General features: G+C 39.3%; 1 protein-coding gene across 1 annotated transcript in view; it reads left to right on the top strand.

The window, feature by feature from the left end:
- Positions 1–417: 417 nt before the first annotated feature.
- The window catches only part of spon1b (spondin 1b), a 132,418-nt gene continuing 119,292 nt past the window's right edge, over positions 418–13,543 (top strand). Inside the window, exons 1-2 of the mRNA XM_041997421.1 lie at positions 418–1,006; positions 2,080–2,186. Coding sequence (XP_041853355.1) covers positions 781–1,006; positions 2,080–2,186 — 333 coding nt within the window. The 5' untranslated portion in view covers positions 418–780. The remainder of the gene's footprint in view (positions 1,007–2,079; positions 2,187–13,543) is intronic.

Raw genomic sequence — 13,543 nt, 5'->3', positions numbered from 1 at the left:
TCTTATGCATCCAAAACCAGGAAAAACTAAAATGCATAAAAGCAGAGTGGAGAAAAACTCTCGTGTAACTTATTTATTCGTTTTGATGAAAAATGGATTTTTGTGCGTAATTGTGCAGCATAAATGCACACAGGGGATAGAAATTAAAATTAATTCGCAAAACTATCTCTGCTCAGTATTGGGTTTGCAATGACTTCATGGTATAGTTTACTCCCCAGTAACACAGTGCGTGCAGCTTTTTCTCCCAAAGGCAGCTCCATGTGTGGGATCTACCCAGATGGACCGCGAATTGGCCGGATATGTGTGTAGAACAGCAGCGGTGGTGTTGTTGGTGGTGGTAGTGGGGGGGCTATTATTAAAGTTCTGAGCTCCAGTTTGAACTTTCCTTCCCCGCAGGCTAAGGAGATAATCGCGTGCACTGGCGCTAGGTTATTTGGCAGCCCCCCCGCACAACGCCCGCCGCTTCCAGTCTCTTTATTGGCACCCCTGACTGATCTTGGATCAGCAGCAACAGCTCTTCTCTCCTCTCTTCCACCTTCAACACCGTTCCACCGTGGTGCGCCCCAGACGCGCGCTCTCCAGCTCAGGATGGGCTCGTCTCTGTCTCCTCTCTGCATCTTTACCCCAGCTTGTCACGCCGCGGTGTAGTTTAGTGGGAGTTCCCGGGGGGAGGGAGCAGGAGCTGATCCTCTGTCCACGGTTTCGCTTTTCCTCAACTGGGTTTTCAAAATTTTAAATTAAACAGTCATTGTGCACTCATCTCCGGGCTGCAGTTCCGAAATGGGATTGTATCTGCATCTGCTGCTTTTGCAGTACTATTTCGTATCGGGTTTTGTGTGCAACGCTGTCGCTTTCGTGGAGGAACCCTCCGGAGGCAGGTCGGACGGGTACTGCGGGCGGATCCTCCGGGCGCAGACCCAGGGGACCCGGAGGGAAGGGCACCACGAGTTCAGGCTCAGAGTGGAAGGGGACCCGGAAAGCTACCAACCTGGCGGCTCATATAAAGGTAAATTATGTTTTCAGAGTCCATGGGCGCAATCAGTGCGTAAATCTGCACCACATTTTACAAATTGTTATTTATTATTTGTTTTTTTTTTTTTTATAAATTTGAAAAATATGGCACGTGTACTTCTGCTTTGTGTTTTATTGACAAAACACGTCCAACCACTTTTTATTAATATAGTTTGAAATGACACCCTAAATGATTTTTTAAATCAGCTGGTGTTACTGGTTTGATTAGGCTCCTTAGTGTTATAATCTGTGACCTATATTCACTTCCTCTTTCCTGCAAGCAAGTGGAAGCACTCACATTCTGACATACAAGTGCAGGCACAGGAGAACACACACAGGTCTGGCTCCAATTAAGCTGACCCATTAAATTTTAAGTTCCCATCCTGCTTGATGGATTTGCCACATTCAAAATGAGTGTTGTTCTTCTCACACTGATTCTGGAGAAGTTTTATAGGGAGTTCTCCACTTGCCTTCTTTTAAAGGGGAAAAAACCCTAAAGTTTAAAAGTCATCGAGTGTTGCAGCAAAAGAAAGAAAATCAATGGATCTTAAAGTCTTCCCGCTGAGATTACGCTCCCCATCATGCAAGTCTGTTTTTCCTTTTTTTGCCTGTGGAATATCATTTTAATTGCAGGATTTATATTTAAATCAGAATGAATTTTAAAAATAGGCAGAAAAAACAGAAGAAATGGACTTCTTCATTCACAGAACACAGAGCAAAATTCAAGTAAAATATTGCATCAAATCAAAATTAGAAAATAAGAGTGAGAGGATGTGACCAGAGACTTGCTCATGTCCAGTATATTGCACGCAACTGCAGGAGTTAACACACACACACACACACACACACATATATATATATATATATATATATATATATATATTTTTTTTTTAAACTCTAGTTTAAGATGCTGTTGTTTACAGCCCTCACTCTTCCTCATCATGCATGCTCTCATGTGGGTTTCACTGCCATCATCTGGATAACGTTGCAAGATCCCTGATCTAAAGTGCATTTAATGCTCCATGTCTCAGTAGAGCTTATACAAATGCACTTTCACCTCTGCTACAGTGGTCCTACTGGCAACCCACCCTGCTTATTTCAGAGGCTTCACACTTATCGCGCTGAAGGAGGGCAGAGAGGGCACCACGGATGACGACTACACCGGCCAGTTCCAGGTAAGCATAATCACGTAACATAATCACAGAGGAGAGGAATCTGCATATAAAATGTGCTCTGTGCTGTCAGGGAAAATTTGCAAAAGGAGAATTTCATTTACATGCTTTAATGCACATAGAAGTGGACTAGGCTGCTCCCTGCTGTCCTGTGATGTGGAGGTTAAAGGAGGCATTGCTGGCAAACACTAGGAAGTCTGTTGTGATGATATATATATACATATATATATATATATATATATATATATATATGTATATATATAAAAAAGAAGACAATCTAGTTGCCTCTTTGGTGCAGCTCTTCCAGGTTGAAGCACACATGCCATGCTTATGTGTAGATGTTTTCTCCAGTGAAATGAGGAGAAAGGGAGGAAGGTGGCAGAGGATGGTAGGGAGAGAAAAAGCTTGTAACAACAGAAAGAAAAGAGATAAACAGAGTTGGAGAGAGAAAGATGTGAAATGTTTGTTTCAGTAGTAACACAGCTCCCACTGAGCACCAGAGAGCTCCTGAGGAGAGAGCCAGACTTTCTCAATTACCTTCCACTCACTGTAAACAGGGACACACATCGGTGTTTCCACACACTGATTCTAAGCAGACTTCTAGCATACACACCAAGTAGCTGCTTTTTTTATGTGGCCACTAGTTGGATAAGATGATTGAGCAGATTCTGTTGGGTGACTCCATGTTTGAGAATGTTGAGATCATTCAGTTTTGCTGGTTTTCGAACAAACAAACTGGACATTGAATATTAGAAGCTCTTTTAGAAACACAGTGCTTCGTGTTAGGAACATCTGTGTCTGCACGCACGCCATGCATCAGTTAAACATCGTGACTTCTCTGCTTTTATATTGATGGAGTAAAAACTGGAATGTGTATCAGCCTGCAGTCATCCATAAACCGACTCTGGTTTGAAGAATCTGTCAAAAATGCCTTATTGCTATTTTTTCAGTGTTCAGTGTGACCTTAAAGTTTCAAGGACCCACTGACTGAAGAAGCTATTTTTGATTATGAGTTGGTCTGTAGAAAAAGATTTTCCTATTTGATTTAGTGTAGTTCACATATGCAAATGCACACAAACATGTTTGACAGTGGACGAGAAATCTGTCTGCAACCTAGAAGAGAGATGCACAACTTGAAGATGAGCTGTCAAAGTGAAGTGTCAGCAGGTCTTTTAGCGGTCTTCAGAGGGCTCACACACCAAGTTGATAATCGGTTGTCAGTGAAGATTTGTCTCTTCCGTCTCTTTGGTGTTTAATGTGTCATCTTGCAACGTCAGAGCCCATCAGTGTTATTTTAAACAGATTCAACATGCTGAATTGACTTTAGGTGTGTCAGTGAAAGAAATCATTTTAATTTGCTGTCCTGCCACATTCTGCAGTTTCTCCTCATGTTTCCTTTCTGCCTCTTTTGTTCTACAACAACCAACTTGTTGGCAATGTCATTCCTGCAAGAAAGTTCAGACTAATTTTGTCCTCAAGCTACATGCAAGCCTTTATGGTGAGATAATGACTTTGTGGTGATAATGAGCAAACAATACTTTTTTTTCTTTTATCTACCAAGCCTTTTAGTTTGCCAGCAGAAAATGATAAATAGCTACTGCCCCCCTCTGAGCTGGAGAGTTATGTCTTCTTGTGCAGGTGTAGATAGAAAGTCGTAGCTGGCAAAAACATGGGTGTGCTTGAGTGCTATATATAGTTTCATTTAGCGAAGATGCTGATTTATCTTAGCAGCGGGTGCCCGTTTCCTCACTGCAGGTTCTTGACATTAGTTTAGTGTTTAAGACAGCTAAAAGGCTGTTCCAGTATAATTCTGTGACTTGACATAAAGTGTGCATCTTTTGACATTGTGCAGACTGATTGGATGAGATGCGCATTCTTGCTGCAGGTTTAACACTACCCCAGTGATGTCCCTTTCTATCTGATTCCCGCTGTTAATTGTGAGGGTTTCTGAAATTTAAAAAAAAAAAAATAATCTGATTTAGAAAAAAAAATTTTCTCCTTGCTGGAAAAATGTTGTCAAGGGCACAGCATAACAACAACAACAAGTTAGAAGGATGCGAGTTCTGTTAAGGAGGCACCCACTGTTCATATGCTTCCAGCTGTTAAATACAGGCAAGTTCTTTAGAGAACATTAATGTTCCAAGTACAACATTTAGTTTGGCCAGAAATGGTATGTCTAACAGCTGGCAGCAGAAGTTCACTTGCAAAGACAAGGAAGTAAGAAGGGAAGCAAGTTAACATTAGGATAGACAATCTTCAAAATTCATGACCTGTACAGTCCATGATGCTCTGTGTGAAGGCTGTCTTCTCTGCACTTATGAGTGCACTGTCCACTACAATAACTGTGCACATACACGAGGGAGCTGCTTTCTGCCCTGGGCAGGATTTGCTGCTGATCTCCGACGGAGTATTGAGCACTGTGAGGACATTCACAGCAAGCATTCAGGCTTTAGAGGAAGAAACAAGCTTTTATTTGATCGTTATAAATCTGGTAGTTATAATTGCTTTTGTGTTCTGGAAAACAGAGAGATGTTTTTTTTATGTTTGAACCAGCCATTTACAAGGATCCAATCAGATAAGAGTAACGACTCAAAATGTTGATGTTTCAAACATTCAGGAATGTGCATGCACTGTTGACTGAGGAGTCCTCTTCCATGCTTGCTGCTGTCTGAGGCTGTGTTTAAACTCCGTGGTGGTGTGCTAAATGCCAACGTCAGCTGCTAACAAATGTGGTATACGTGACAATGCTGGTAGATCTCAGTGCAAAACAGTGCAGTTGAGTTGCAGCACACCTCCAAACTTAACACACACTTGCGTTAATTCCTCTTTAAACAGCAGTTTCTGCAAACACAAGCATTATATATTAGTTAAAGGGCTGTATTATATGAGTTTTAGCTTGGTTATAGAGCCTAACAAACTTGAACCTGAGTGTCTGTGCATTATTAAACCAACAATGTGTAGAGAGTTAAAGGCCATCTCAACATTAAACTGTAAAAGAAAAAGAAAGAAATTTGCTTCCATACAACCTCAACTCAGATGCCACCCAAACTTATAGGTTTTTAATAAAGAACTTTAAAGAATTGTTGTGGTCTGCTGAAAGCTTTATTTCTCAGGCTTTGTTGGAACTTTCACTGTGAAAAATCTCTCATACTAAAACACTGGCACCAGAAATGTTATATTTTTATTTTAGTGGACTTATTTTACTTTAGTTTACAACACATTACTGGACTTTGAATTGTATTTGTCAGTTTATATATCTTAAAAAAGTAATAGGTTTCATGTAATTCTGGGGCATCTGCCAACACATCACTGTTTATTAATAAAGTACATTTTATATATTTGAAAAGACAAAGTAGAAAATTAAATTTAATCTTTGAGCAAACAGATGAAAAACTAAAAAGTCTAAAACACTACATGTGCTGTAATAAGTTATTTAAAACATAGATTTCCTATTTTGTATGATTATTTATATTTATAGATTTGATGTAACACTAAATAAATTGCTGACCTTAAAACTCTTCTGAGTGCTTTTGACTCGTTTTGATGGGACACTGACATTCGTTATGCACATTCCTCATGCTGTCATTTCGCTGCAGTGTTTTCATGTCTGAGAAGCTGCACTTCACAACTTTTTTTTATCAAGCCTGGGGCATCATGTGACAGTTGTGTTTTGTTTTATGACACTGAATTCACATGCCAGCAACTGGATATCAACATGCCGGCTGTGTTGACTACAGACCGTGGCTGATTTAGGAAAAAATATCCAAGAGGAAATTATTGGAGGAGGCGAGGAAAAGAAAGAAAGAAAGTGACAGAGCAAGAGAAGACAAGAATTAACATCAGCCTGACTTTTACTGGCTAGAGAGAGTTCAGAAAAGAGACAAGATACAAGACTGATGCTGAATTAGCCGACGTTGGGAGGAAAGATATTATTGGCCAAAGCTCAGTAATGGGGCTTAAATGTTTGGTCATAGATTGGTCATAGAAAGTTTATTTTTTTTTAATTCACGTTTGTTCATTACATTTTCTGCATTTTATACTAATTCACCATGACTTTTAAAGAGGCATAAACTATTTAAATTACTTTTTAAAGAGTAATATTTCCTTTAAATATATATGTCTCTTAAGTAATCAAGTAAAAAAAGAAACAATATAAAAGGGAGATAAGTGTTTCTTAACAATCTTTGGACCTTTCTTACCCGCTGCGATATGTATTTTTAAAAAAAATGGAGGGGGGGTGTGTGTCAATACTTAGGGACTTACTTTTTCTGATCTTATAATACACTTATTTAACATTTGGAGCATTTACTTTATTGGTGAAAAAGATTGTTCTTGCCAGTGGTATTGATCCCTTTTAGTGCTTTCAGATTTTTTTCCATTCATTCTCAGTCGTCTTGTGCTGTAAAGGCTCTTGGAAGGTACTACAGTTAGTACTGGTGCAATATTAATGTCCTCTCATCTATTCTGCACCCTTTCATCACTATGGGCGTTACAAAAGCTGTGTCCCAATTCAGGGTCTGCACACTTCGAAGTGCGCAGACTACGTAGGCTACAGAGTGTCCTCCGTAGTCTACGCACTTCGAAGTGTGCAGACCCTGAATTGGGACACACCTACTGTTTGTGTTATTAAGAGTATTTTGAAACTTTTCCATTTGTTTCTTTCTCCACTCATGAATTTTCTTTTTTTCTCTTCTTTTTATGTTGTGTAAGGTCTCAAATCCCTGCGATGGGACTCTTAGCATATAGCATATTTAACATTTTAGATTTATTTACAAAAATAAACACATAGCAGCCACAGGATAAATGCATAAAATGAGAAAAGAAATTAGATCAATTAAACGGGACATGGGAATAAACAACATTTGAAACTGGTGTCTGCTGATATGTAAAACTGTGTTCTGGGGTTAGAAAACATGAGAAGCTGCTCAAGCAGAAGAAAGTTTGAACATCTGTTTTTTAGTCTGTCTTGAATTTGTTTACACACTTCTCATAAACAAGCTTTGTTTTATGGAAATAAAGATGGCAGGATGGTGTGTAACAGCTCGAGGTTTTTGTTTGAATTCTTTCCAAGGAAATTTTGTAACCAACACCTCCATCAGAGCAGAAATACAGTGCACGTAACTTGCTTCAGTTTTGATAGTTCACATGCCAACATCTCCCGTCTCTGACATTCTGCTTCCTGCACAATAAAAGCCTCACAGTCGCAGTCTGAGAGTCCAGGCAAAGTCCAGGCTGAGACCAGGGACTGTGGCTGGGACCAGGCTGAGACCAGAAACTGACTGGGACCAGGGAGTTAGGCTAAGACCATACCAAGATGAGGGAGTGAGGCTGAGACCAGGGACTGTGGCTCAGAGCAGGGAGTGAAGCTGAGGTTGAGACCAGGGAGGGGGTAGTGAGCAGAAACTGGAACAGATAACAATCTGGCTTTGCAATCTGTTTACTAGATAAGGGTTATCTACCAGACTCTTAATGTTCTTTAAACGACAGATATAGTTTATATCTTTAGAGATGAGCTCCGTTCAAGACTGCAGTTTTAAATATTAAAATATTAAATATGTCTTTTGGGGAGAAAAAAATAAAGATATATACGTTGCTCCATAATAAGCACACTACATTAGGTTAATTAAAACTTTATTCAGCGACTGAAAACAATAAAGAATGACTTAGTTTATTTAATATTTCATCTTTAATGTTCCAGACATTGATAAGAGACGATGCTGCGTGACAGTATGTGCAACTTTTTTCTTTTCTTTTAATCAAAAATGACATCAATCCATCAGCCTCAGCTTGATTTTATCAGAGCTTTACATAATACTTGTTTAAAATGAAGCTTATACAACAATTCATATTACTGAAAGTTAATCATGTGGTTAGTTCTGCTAAGTCACGATTGCTGTTATGCCCTGGAAAAAAAGCAAAATGAGCACAATTGTGGTTCCCTGTCCGGCCACCCTCCCTCCTCATTTTATAGTACTGGGTTGTTTCTGGCAGCTGTCCTGGAATGTGCCCACTCACTGCTTCTCTAAAATGCTGCAGCTGATAGTCGCTGCTCATTGTTTTTTTTTGTTTTTTTTTGTCTTTTCTTTATGAAGCAATATCATGCACTTTGTCCACATTAGTTGCATTTAAAGACTTCTAAGTGTCAGACCTTGGAGGGTCTGTATTGGTGTGCCCTCACGTATCCCACTGAGCTGGGAGTCATTGCCTGTTTGGAAATGTGTGTCTTGTGTTTAAATATAAACTGACTGTGAATATAAGTGCGGGTCTTTGTGTGTGTCCCGGTGTGTGTGTGTGTGTGTGTTTTTCCCAGCGGTTACTGTGGGACCTGGGTCATATTTATCTAGGCCAGCAACGTGTTATTGCTCAGGGAGACAAATGGAGCTTGTTTGGATAAGGGAAGTGATGAGCAGACATAAGATTTTATCTTTTTCCAGTGTTCTGAGTTAAGCGGGGGAGAAAAAAAACAAAACAAAACTCAGTTTTTAAGTACCACAACAAAGTCATAAGCTTCAGCGGCAATAGAGGCATTTACAAAAGCAAAGTAGAGCTCAGATAGTTGAAAGAACAGGGTGGGAAGGATGTGTGCAGGCTTAGACTGATAGTGGTCTGATAATAATCACACTCAAACGTAATCCGAAAGTAATTATTGCCTTTGCTTTTTTCAAGTTACCAAAGCTTTAGCCTGAGTCTTTCACTCTCCCCGTTTTCTGATTAAACAGGGCTTTGCAATGAAAACTATGTTTGTTGACTTTAAGGAACATCTAAGAAGTGCTTACACAACTTTTGTCATGCCTGACAATCTGGCTACTTGGATGCTTGAGGTTTGGATAAATAAGTGCTGCACAGACGCTGAGCTGTGACTTATTGAATACATTATAGATGAAAAGAAGGCAACTTGGTGTGCTTTATGATTCTCTGGTGATCAGCTGTGGCTCTTCAAACAGCTAAAGAGCTGAATTCTTACAAGGCAGAGACAGATCATTTTGTCTTAGTGAATTAATGGGAAAAGTGGGAGTGAAATGTATTTTGACAGCCATCTAAAACGTTCATATATTAAATTGGTATAGTTTGAAGCAATATCACAGTTCATCTAAACTAATTTTACAAATATTTCTATTAGGTGATCACAATACATGCACACAAACTTTTTTTTTTTTTCCAGCTGAAGCATATTGTGTTAATGAGCAAGACCCCTACATACTTGAACTCCTGCACTGGAGGCAGGACCCCGTTCCAGACCCGGAAAGGACATTCCACCCACCTCAGCGACATTATAGTCATTGCAAACTGTTCCAGTCAGTGTTGAAGATCACAGCCTTTAAGAGGCTAACAGGACCAAATTAAATGCAAAATGCAAAGTCTCTACCAGACCAGACTCATTCAGCACCATGGCTGTGCCTAAAGATTCTCTCCATAAAATTTATGAACAGAATCCGCCCTCGCTGGCTAGAAACTAATCTGCATCCAGAGTGATGCAGGCCCTGCATCATGTATCATCAGCTGTGAAGAAGGAGCTGAGCCAAAAGGCGAAGTTCTTGATTTACTAGTCGATTTAAGATTCCACCCTCGCCTTCGGTCAAGAGCTGTGGGTGGTGACCAAAGGAAAGAGATCTTGGAAACAAGTGGTCTAAATGAGTCTAGTCCAGAGACTGTATGGACTCTCTCTTGGGGGAAAGGGTGAGGAGCTCTGTCATCCGGGAGGGGCTCAGACTAGAACAGCTACTCTTCTGCATTGAATGGAGCTAAATGAGGTGGCTCAAGCATCTGATCAGGATGCCTCATTGATGCCCTCGTGAGGTGTTCTGGGCATGTCCACGAGTAAGACCCAGGACACGCTGGACAAACTACGTCGCTCGGCTAGCCTGTGAATGCCTTGGGATGACCCAGATTTAGCTACCATCACTGATCAAATGTAGCTGATTGCAAATGGGGTCCTAATATCCAGCTGGGTCCATCTTTCTCCACAGAGCTATTCCAGATTCTTGAAGTCATTCAACACAAAGTGAGCCCTCTTTGGGGTTTCACTCAAAATCCTTGTATCAGAATATATGCATAACTACAACAAAGACATCACCAGAACAAACTGACACACGACACATCCAGTACTCTTCTCTGCAGTTGTGAAAAATGAAAATATGAATACTTTCATATTCTTAAAATGAATAATCCCCCTCCCTTTTTGTAAAAATTTATTTTCAATTTCTGTGATGTGTCTCATCCTTCTTTCCTCACTTCACCTCCTTTTCTGGAACTTTTCATGGCTTTAGACAGAAATGTGATCCGGAGTCTATTCATTCAGTAAGAAGTAAAGAAGAAGAAGTTATTTCTTTGAGACTTGACTATTGCAACAGCCTCTGTTCAGATGTGGGTCAGTCCCTTTTGCATTTTAGAGTTGATTTTAAGATTTTATTGCTTGGTTTTAAGTCTTTAAATGGGCTGGCCCCTTCTTTTCTCTCCGATCTTTTAACTCTACACGTTTCTTCTATCTGAGATCTGCTGAACAGCTGCTCCTTATGGTCCTGAGGTCCAGGATAAAATTAAGAGAGCTTTTTTTTTTGTTTCCCCCAAACTGTATAACAGCCTCCCCCTCCACATTAAGACCTCGCCTACCATGGACATTATCAGATCTTGTTTAAAGACTTTTATCTTTAGCTTTTAAAGACTGAGCTTTGGAATTTCTGCTGAATAATAGTTTCATGCAGTTTTTTTTATTGTCTTTTATTTCTTTTTATATTTTTTTATTGTTGTTTAGCCCTCCTTTTATTTGTATTCAATCTCTCCTAGTTGTACAGTACTTTAGTGGACATATGCTGTTTAGGCCCAGAATTCATCTGTTATATGTTCAGAGAATATAAACCTAGCAGAGATCTTAGATCCAAAGACTCGGGTCAGCTAGACCAGACCAAACATGGAGAAGCAGCATTTAGCTGCTATGCTGCAATTAAGTGGAACAAACTCTCAATGCATATTAAACTTTCACAAAATGTAGACACTTTTAAATCCAGGTTAAAAGCATTATTTTTCTCATGTGCCTATTAATCATTTTAATTTATTTTATGATTTTATTGTGATAAATGCTATTTTGTTGCTACCTTTTACTACTTCTTAATGCTTTCATTGCACCATCTGTACTGCTTTTAATGTTGAATTGTCTTGTAGATGAATGTGTCATACAAATAAACTTGCCTTTAAATGTGCTTATGAAAAAAAAGTTGCCTTGACTAAATGCAAGCACAAATTCGCCCCAGTAATTTTGCATATCAGGAAACATTTGACTAATTTTTAATAGGCTAAATAATACTTTTTTACTCTGAGAACTCAGGAGAAAATATACTGTCTGTCTCTGTCGGAGCAGCACAGATCCCTCTTGCAAAAGAGAAAATAAATATATGATGCAAATATATGATTATCAACATTTGCTCATAGGCCCACTTACCTCTCTGATGAAATCATACAATGAACATCCCCATCTATTTAAATCCATCCACATTAATCATCCTGTGTTTACTCTGAGCAACTCCCTTTTTCCTACACCCCAGCCAACTAACATGAAACATTACTGCACTATCAAGGGCTTCTTGTAGGATTTGCATTCGACAAATTGTGTTTGATCAAACACTAAATGGACCTGCATGGACTTATTAGTGGTAAACTTTGTGTTTTGTGCTGTGCCGCCTGCTACGAAAAACAGTGTAGTTTAGGTAACGGTCACATAAGCATCACAACATAGAAGAATTAGCTCTAGAAATGGAAACTGGACGAGGATTCAAAGGTTTCTTAAACTGCATTGTGCAAAACTGTTGTACAATCTGCACAGCTGGAATGATTCTTGCATAAAAAGCTATATTTCACAGTCATTAGAAGATGTAGCTATTTCATTCTTAGTGGTCGGAAGCCAGAAGTGATGCAGGATGCTGCAACAGTCCTGCGATTAAGGCTCGGTCTGTGCAGGAAATACAGTGCAGTAGTTTGTTCATGCTGTTTCTCTTTAGTAACAGTCTAAACAAACAATAAGGGGAGATAGGAAGCGTTTACTTACACACACCGCACACACATACACACACACAAAGAAGCACATACACTCATTTATACGTTGAGAAAAATTAGTGGTGCCACAACCTAGTAGAGTTCTTAAAGGTAAGATGTAACCAGAAACCTGTGAGGCTACCTGTAACTTTGATTACTTGTCTTCAAGCTACCTCCATTTAAACTGATTATTTCTGTCAGACAACACTGCAATATTTCCTTCTTCGGACATATGTTGAGATGAAAGAAAAACATGTTTTGGTGAGGTTTCTTGATGTGCTTGTTTGTATAGAAGGAATTATTCCAGGAAGATTGGTGTGAGTCTGTCGCTCGTGCACTTGCACTAAAACAAACTAAAAACAAGTAAAAAAAAAAGCCTCTGTAAGCCTCTGACTGAGTGTTTGTTTCCTTCGGCTGCAGTTGTGCCATGTTGTGACTACATTACAAACCTGGAGCTTTGCACAAACGGACTGTATTTTCTACACCACAAGTCACATTCTGTCGGGCAAAATGACACGAATCTTTTAATTTATGCTTGAATATCTTGGTCACGTGACCTAATTCTTAATTTTGATAGGGTCAAATAACACCTTGGGCCAAATGCATAAATTATCCATGCACCAAAAAAAATAAAATAAATAAATAAATAAAAACGTTTCCTATAAACAAACTTTTATTAAGGCAGAATGTGTGCTGGGAATGTGTGAACAAAACCCCGTTTTTTATGCTGCATTTAAAGAAAAGATGTTACGGGATTCATGGACGAATTTAACATTGGTCACAGAAAACAGTCACAGAATTTAACACAGGTTCACTGGGATAGGATGGAATAGTTTCTTAGGATCAGTGTTTATGGTTTTAGTAATAACTGCAGCAGTGGGTAATTACAAAGGCTGTCCAACACTTTGCTAATGAGATTTTAATGAGAACCTAAAATAATTCATAGTTAGAGATTGTTCTAAATCTTTAGCGCAAGATTGGGTCATTTGCTGCTTTAGACCACAAAATGTTTGCATAAGACACAGTAAACATCCCATCCTTCACCAGTGCATCAGTTGTCCCTCGTCTCAACATGCTCCCGTTTACTGCACAGATACATTTATTCATTGTAGGTTAACCAGGATCACCAGTCCTTCTTCCAGCCCTGAAATTTGCTGCACTATTTCTGTGTCATGTTCTGAACTGACGGGCTCGGTTGTTCTTGTTCTGTTCAGTATTTCAGAACTGGCCACTAAAATGATAGATTATTCTACTTCGCTAACTCTTAGTTATACATTTGGTAAAACAGTGCTTTTTCTTTGTTGTTGTCATATCTGTTCATTGATCCTCACCCA

This window comes from Melanotaenia boesemani, chromosome 10 (assembly GCF_017639745.1).
Source record: "Melanotaenia boesemani isolate fMelBoe1 chromosome 10, fMelBoe1.pri, whole genome shotgun sequence".
Taxonomy (NCBI): Eukaryota; Metazoa; Chordata; class Actinopteri; order Atheriniformes; family Melanotaeniidae; genus Melanotaenia; species Melanotaenia boesemani.
Note: the sequence above shows the minus strand (reverse complement) of the source record. Positions and strands in the feature narration are given on the sequence as shown.